Source organism: Protobothrops mucrosquamatus, unplaced genomic scaffold (genome assembly GCF_001527695.2).
Source record: "Protobothrops mucrosquamatus isolate PMUCROS unplaced genomic scaffold, P.Mucros_1.0 scaffold2411, whole genome shotgun sequence".
NCBI classification, from domain to species: Eukaryota; Metazoa; Chordata; class Lepidosauria; order Squamata; family Viperidae; genus Protobothrops; species Protobothrops mucrosquamatus.
Genome location: NW_015388483.1, coordinates 175,849 through 183,713, shown reverse-complemented (window position 1 = coordinate 183,713; position 7,865 = coordinate 175,849). Strand labels below are relative to the sequence as shown.

The 7,865-nt window shown below is 43.6% G+C and overlaps 1 protein-coding gene across 1 annotated transcript in view; it reads right to left on the bottom strand.

The window, feature by feature from the left end:
- PGBD5 (piggyBac transposable element derived 5) overlaps positions 1 to 7,408 on the bottom strand; it is an 85,937-nt gene extending 78,529 nt beyond the window's left edge. The window contains exon 1 of the mRNA XM_015824910.1: positions 6,940 to 7,408. Coding sequence (XP_015680396.1) covers positions 6,940 to 7,396 — 457 coding nt within the window. The 5' untranslated portion in view covers positions 7,397 to 7,408. The remainder of the gene's footprint in view (positions 1 to 6,939) is intronic.
- Between the last annotated feature and the right edge of the window lie 457 nt (positions 7,409 to 7,865).

Sequence of the window (7,865 nt, the reverse complement as noted above, 5' to 3'; positions counted from 1 at the left end):
GATGAGTGAGGCATAGTAGTTAGTCCTAGTCTCCCTCAGCGCCACTAGGTAAGATCTAAGATGTATCTTTACCTGTGTTCGAGCGGATTCGGTTCGGCTGGCCCTCCAACTGCTCTCTAGGCGTCTTTTCCGACGTTTCATCTCTCTCAGCCCCTCGGTAAACCAAGGGGATGGTCGGGATGATGTCATGGAGCACTGTTACCTTCCCACCGAAGTGGTACCTATTTATCTGCTCTCATTTGCATGCTTTCAAACTGCTAGGTTGGCATGAGCTGGGACAAGATGGGAGCTCATCCTGCCACATGGCGCTCGGGTTTCAAACCTGGGCTGCCAGCTTTCCAGCCAACAAGCCCAGCATTTTAACCACTGAGCCACTGCACCGCCCCTATGAGAGAAGGAAATCAGCCAAAATATATGCCCTCCCTTCTCTTCACACTACCCCTATTGAATCAAAAAACCATTCTTTTTCAGCATTAACTCACCATAGATATAAAACACTGCATTACTTTATTTATTATATATAATATATTTATTATGTACTCTACAATATGAACCTGGTTTAAATTAGATATTTGCTTCCTCTCCTAAAATATAGGAGCAACAAGTTTGCAATTGTATAAAAAGATGGAAAAGGTTCATTGAAGCCACCTGGAATCATGGGGCTCAGTTTTAAAAACCTTCTTTTAGACTCTTCCCTCTAAGACAAAACTGGCAATTCATTTTCAAGCATTTTTCTAGTAAGAATGACTAATGACATTATCATGGAGTAAATGACTCCATGGCTAACTGCTTCAATGAACTTTGTCTCTGTTTGATGATAACATATCTTTTGCTCAAGCTTGTTAATTTACAGTATACTTCTGTGAGTGTGGCTTTAAATAATACTATTAAATGTCCAAAATGCTACAACGCACCACAAAACAAATGGTAACAAATGTGTTAATGTGAAGTTGGTTGAAGGTAGGAGTACATTTTCTCCTTTAATTCTGGTCTACTGAGATTTCACTTTCCTTAAGGGTATACGCAGATTTTTAGTCATGACAACACATCAAGGCCTCAGTTCTTTGTGTTTCATACATTCCTGACTTTTGAAAATTTGACTAGCTGAAGTACCAATAGAATGTTCTTTTCCATTTTATTATCAAGGAGCAGAGACTGGATTTACACGCACATTGAGTCAAAACATGTTTTATTTAGCTTTGACTGCAATCCAAGCCTATTTTGATTTATTTAAGAAAACTATGGTTAAAGAATTCATAATAAAGCAGGGATGGCTATAGTTGGGGTGGGGTAAGAGGACTAGACAGCAGACATGACCACATGGTCAAAGCCTCCCACCCCTTTGTCTATGCATCAGCATAACATTCACATACAGAAGGGTACTGATTCAGTTGGATTGTCATCTCTCTCTCTCTCTCTCTCTCTCTCTCTCTCTCCCATAATTAAATATAATAGGTGAATTTAGTCAATAGGCCAGTGTACACAATATGTTTAACTGGCTCAAAGAGAACTAACATAAAGTTGCAGGAGTGACTGCCTTTGAATCAGTTTTGACTCCTGGCCACCACATGAACAAATCTGCATTTTTCCTGGCTCAGGACAAATGTAAAGACAGACTGGCCCAAGGACACCCCACTGGGTTTGTGCCTTAGGCAGGACTCAAAGTCTCCCAGTTTCTGGCCTTCAGCCTTTACAACAAACTGGCTTTCAGCATGATGTACAAATACTTGCATACAGTCAGTGTGGGAATTAAAAGAGGATAATCTGAGTCCAAGGTTCTTTGAGGAGAAACTAACCAACCTCAGTTTGCCAGATAATGAAACCAGGGATGTAAGAGTTAACAGAATTAACCTTTTCTACCTGCTGCCAGCAGTAAGTCCTAGAGCAATCCTGGGAAATAGGATCTGCTGTACAGAAACAATCTCTTTCCTTTTTTACTGTTGACATAAAACACACACCTGAAATCTCCATTATTTATTTCCCCTCAAAAGTAAAGGCAAGTAGAACAGAAGGATATAACAACCTCCCATCCATCAAGGGAAAAGATGTAGAAAATGCCAAGTTCCCATCTGACAGGACATTGGTGGTGTTGTGCTGCCAACATATGTGGGTAAATAATTACCCCAGATGAATGCAGAAGCAACCATTACATAACATAGGACCAGCCACTGCATTTCCACCACCTGTCCCCCAGACTTGTGAAGCTAAAAACAACCACAATAGCTACACTGAATTCCTCCAGCATAGAAATGTCCTAATAAAGAAATCATTTTTATAAACTTCTACAAACTTTTTCATGATGCAGTCCTTTTCTGTTTGATTTATACAATTCATACAATCATGAATGTGTTTCAGTTCTCAACTATTTTTTCCGACTCCATGGTTTTTACCTTATGAAGAATAGCGGTAAGCTTTATTGAAATCAACAGGTTATATTTCTTCTAAATATAGAGACTGAGGTTCAAAGGGCACATTTTAATATTCCGCCAGGGATGAGCTAAAACTAAATTTCAGAGATTGTGTTATGTTTCTTTTGACTTATTCATGCTCTAAGACATGAAAGCACAACACAAACTATAGTAAGACGTCTAAAACCTGTGGAGACAGAAAACCTGTGGCTCTCTTGATTTTGCTAAAACAGAACTCCCAGCAGCAACAGCCAATAAGGCTAATTGTGAGGAATGCTAGGAACTACACTTCAGCAACATCTGGAGAGCCTCAAGTTACTCCTCCAATGAAAGGCTGGCTTTCATAGGACTGTACAGTTCCTGAGCTGTTGCTCTCTACAGCCATATTGCAATCACGGAAATTATGTAACCACTGACTTTGCCTGGCTGAGTTAAAGGAACCTTCCCAAAATGTCTAGACAGATTTCCCATTTTGATATATAGTTTGATTAGACTCTGGCCAATCTTAGGGGCAATAGGGGAAATTTGTAGATATAAGGTTAGCCTACATAAGCTTCATCTTACATGAGTTAGCCTCCTCAAGCATAGATAAACAAACTTGGAGAGTATATTTCTTAAGCTATGTTCCACATTTAGGGGTAAATAAATATGGAGTTCCTTGGAGCATTTAAAAAAAATATTTTGTCCAATGCATCTTAATACAAAATAGTTACAAAAGGGAAGATTGTTGAGAAGGTTGTCACACGGCAGCCATCAAGAGGTCTGCAGGCAGCAGATTATTTAGACCTGTTTCAGACAGATTTCAGGCTGAAATTTAGAATAGACAGACTCTGTTGTACTTGCTGAAGATCTGTGGCAGAGCCAGGATGGGGGTGGTACATCCATCCTTATGGTCCTTGATCTCTCCAGCAATTTTTGAAACCATAAACATGGTGTCCTTCTGGCTAAGCTCCAGGAGTTTGAAATTGCTTTACTGCAGTTCTCTTCCTTCATTCACAGTCAGCTGGTTGATTAAAGGGATAGGGGGATATTGCTACCTAGACTCCTGGGGTATCACAGGACTTGACCCTCCCCCCCCTCATTCACCATCTACATGATAGCAAACCCCAAACCTCCCCCCCCATGATATCAGCAGTATGCTAAAGATGCCCAATTTTAATTTTTGACCCCAGGCCTGCCAAATAAAGATGACAAGGTTTCGTTCCATTGCTTGGATGTGGAGAAACTGTGGCCAGCTCAATCAAGATCAAAGTAGCTATCTAGATCCAGGGAGATTCCATTTTAAATCTGGATAGGGTAGCATTTGTCTATTCAAGAGTGGTGCACAGTCTGGAGGTCTTCTTGGACTTACAGTTCCTGCCTGAAGAGCAGGTTGGCAACTGTGGGCAAAAAGGTCTTTGCACACTTCCAGTTGTACTCTTTCCTGAATCAGTAGGCCCTTCAGACAGTCACTTTATGCATTAATCTTTTCATACTCAATTACTTCAATGGGGCTGCTCTTGAAGAGCTTTAGCTGGTCCAGAAGGCAGAGGTATAGACAATGATGGGCATGCCTCAATATGTCCAAGTGTCATGTGTTCTATGAACTGCATTGATTTCCAATTTGCTTCTAGTTGTGATCTATAAAGCCCCACATGACCTAGGACCCAGTTATTTGAGGGACCATGTATCTGCTGCCTTATCTGTTTGGCCAATATGAACCAACAGGTTTGGCACATTTCAAATCCTTTCAGTTAAATTATGTTATCTTTCAGGAACCTGGAAACATGCCTTCTTGTCATGATGCCTGCCTTCTGGAAAGAGAGTCCTTCAGAAATCTGGATGATTTTCTCCTTGATGGTGTCCTAGGTGCCTTAAAAACCTGACTGCTCTCCCAGGCCAGGGGTAGGCAACCTTGGCTCTTTTATGACTCGTGGACTTCAACTCCCAGAATTCCTGAGCCAGCTAAGGTTGCCTACCCCTGTCCCAGGCTGAGGGTAGGGTAGGGTAGCTGGAGCTTTCTCTGGAATGTGGCTCTATATATTTTCTGTACTATTGGACAGATTTGCAATCTTGTCCAAATTTGGAGAGGCTACTGCCCATACTTTTATATTTTATTTTAAAAATAGCAGAGAAAAATATTCCAGGCTAGAAAAGAATTTTCTGAAAATAAAGCTTTATTCCCCTTCAGAATTTTAATAAATACCAGACCAATTCCAAGAGGCTTATTTCTAAAAAATTTATTGCCTAGTATACCTCAGCAGGTGGCAGCACCCGGTTAAACTTGTCTAGGCATGGAAGCTAAGCAAATTTGGGCCTGGTTATTGCTAGGATAAGAGAGACTTCCAAATCTGTTGACTAGATTTAGAACTTTGAAAAAGTTTCAGAAGAAAGCAGTAATAAATCAGTTCACTAGGAAACCACAGAGCTGTTCATTAAATCATCAGGAGTCAAAAGAGGCTTTAGTTTACTTGTTTTTATCACCTTCTATCCAAAAGTCTTCACTATCTATAACTGAGCAGAATGAATGTTTGGCATTATTAGGGCATTCTGCATTATGCAAAAGGCAAAACGCAAAAATAAAATTGTCACTCACCCAAACTATCACCTTCCAATGACATCTGGTCTTGCACATATGCAAGATGTCATATTGGTTAGACCCAGTCAAGCATTGTGCATAGGTTTCTGATCAAACTGACTTTCATAACTGTTGTCTTTGGAAGTCTCATCTGATGTAGACGGTCAACAAGCTACATACATTAATTCAGTGATTTTTTTACATACATCCAAGTTGAAAGTAACCAAGATCTACAATTTGTGCAATATTGCAAAATGCCAGAATTCTGCATTATGTGTTCTACTTTTCATAACTATCCTTATGGCTGATTCATGCATGCATGTTTATAACTCATAATTCATTATTCAATGACTCTTGGCTCAATGTGCTTGTTTTGGAGGAAAACCAGATCATGATAGGATGAGTTTAAAAAGCTGGCTCTCTGCCATATATTATATGACCATCTTGTATCTTCCTGGCAACTAAATAAGGAACATTCAATTGTGGAACTTAACCCCTAATTGTCCAAAGCAACGAGCAACAACTCCTTACTCTCAAACATATCCCTGCTTTACTTGCATGTTGACTCTATTAAGAAAAAGTGATTCACTTCAGTTTCTGCAACTGTTTTCCAAAGGCAAGCCTTTCGAGATTGACAATATTAAAATGAAACCAAAGAAAACTAAAGCTAAAAAGCTACTTGCAGTTTTTTTCCTCACCCCAGCTCTCAAAGGGTTAATTACAAAAAAATGAAGAATTTGTTCAGTAAACTAGAGTGCATTAGATATTCAAAGCAAGGGTCTCATTCTGGAGATCCAAAATCAGATTATCAGAAGATACTCAGATGTTTGTGGTTGGTTAGTGCCCAATTCTTTAAAATTAGCTGGTGTAGCCCAGCAGCTGAATAGCCAGATATTTACTGTAAGAACGTCCTGATCTACCTACCACACAGTTCATATTACTTGGAAGATGCAAAATATTTGAAATATATTTTGGATTACAGCTAGCAGAAGTCCAGCAGCCCCAACATATGTCAGGCTGAAGGCAGTTATAGTAGACAGCCATAGGCTGTCCCTTTACCTATAGTGTCACACTCCAGGGCACTTTTAAAAATAATAAATCAGGCAGCTCAGTAGCCCAGGATTTTTGCATTTCAGAATCTATGCAACCCATTACATATTTGTAATTACTTTGAGGATCTGCCCTCCGAGTAGATCTGGAGGCATGGATTATTTCTAACTTCTCCATTTTATATCACTGAATTGTATTCACATGGACTTGAAATTTCACTAATAAAATTTCAGTAATATAAATTCAGTGACTGGCATTGGCAGGAGATCTGCCTCCTCCTTGCACCTGCACAATTTTCTACCATAAAGGAGTCTTGTCTTGAGGGACTACAACTGAGAACCCTGTTTTTTTTCAACACAGCTGTGCTTTTCCCCTTCTTGACTCTTTCCACTTGCAGAAAAAGAGCAGAGGCATCACAATCACTCCAATGCAACAGAAGGTCACCAAAGCTAGCCACACTTCTGTGGAAATAAAGTGAATGCAACCCTTTAAGGCAGCCATCACCCTCCCCCCCCCTCCAACTGAGCTAAATGACTCTTACCAACGGCCAGCCACCACGACTCTTGATTACTGAGCCAAGAGTGATGGTACTTGGAGTCCAAAGCATTTGGAAGAGACGGGAGTGAGGGAAACTGATTTAAGGAACGGACTGCTTCTTAGAACCCAATGGGAAGAAGCAGTCTATCCCAGCATTGAGTCCGGGCGTCTTTCCTAACCCAAAGATTCTCTCCCCTAAGGTGGAGTTCTGGGATGCTTTCGAAGTATTGGGTTGGGGGGTCGGGGGCTGGCGACCTTCACTGCCTCGTCAGCCCCACTTTCTCCCACGCTCCGCCAGAACGAGAGCCCTACTTCTGCAGCACACGCACAGAGACCCACACATCCTGAGTCACCCGCCAAGTCATTCCGAGACGCGAGTCGATTTACCGCTGCTATCCTTGAAAGAAGGGGTCGGGGTGTTCCGCAGGCTCTGGCTCCAGCCCCTCTCGCCTTCCTCCTCCTCCTCCTCCTCCTCCCGCCGCTGTTGCTCCGCGGGACCCAGGAAAGTCGCCTCCAAGCCACCTTGCACTTGCTGCTGCTGCTGCTCTTCCTCCTGCTCTTTCGCTGCCGACGCCTTGGAGCCTTGGCGTCCTCCAGTCCTGCCCCGATGGCTGCGTCCACCCTCGGGGGTTTCGCCCTCTTCCTCTTCCTCCTCCTCGTCGTCTTCCTCCTCGGAGGCAGAGCGCGACTCCGCGGTGGTGCTGTAAAACGGGTTGCCGCTGCTGTCCTGGCCCGATTCCCCGAAGACGTCGTCGGAAATCTGCAGGCTTTCATAGCGGCAGCGGGCTGCCTCTAGCAGGGACAGCGCCTTGAGCCGCTGCCCGCCGCCGCCCTCCGCCATCATCTCCACCGGCGGCGTCAACAGCCGCCCTCGCTCGGACGGATCCTTCGGCCGCAGGCAGCAACCCAGCAGCAGGAGCGGCTCGGTCACCGAAGCAGGCAAGCAGGCTGGGGAGACATCGGCTCCGCCACCGCTTTCTCCTCCTCCACCGCCTCCGCCGCCTCGGAGCCCAGCCTCCCGCTCTCCCCGGCACCACCCGCCCCTGTGTGTGTGCAGAGCCATGGGTGGAAGCAGCCAGCTTAACATCTCTTCCAGTGCCTCCTCATCTAGCCAATTGCAGCTGCAGTCCTCAAACGAGAGGTGGGGTTTTTATGAGCGCTCCCGAGGCCCCGAGACCGCCCACTCCCCGCCTCCAAGGGGGAGGATCTCCGCCGTTTAAAATCACAGAGTTGGTTTTTGAGACCGACGAGGTGCTGCGCGAGGTCTACCGGTCCGACGCGGGAAGTTTTGCAAATGGCTCATTAACTCCGAG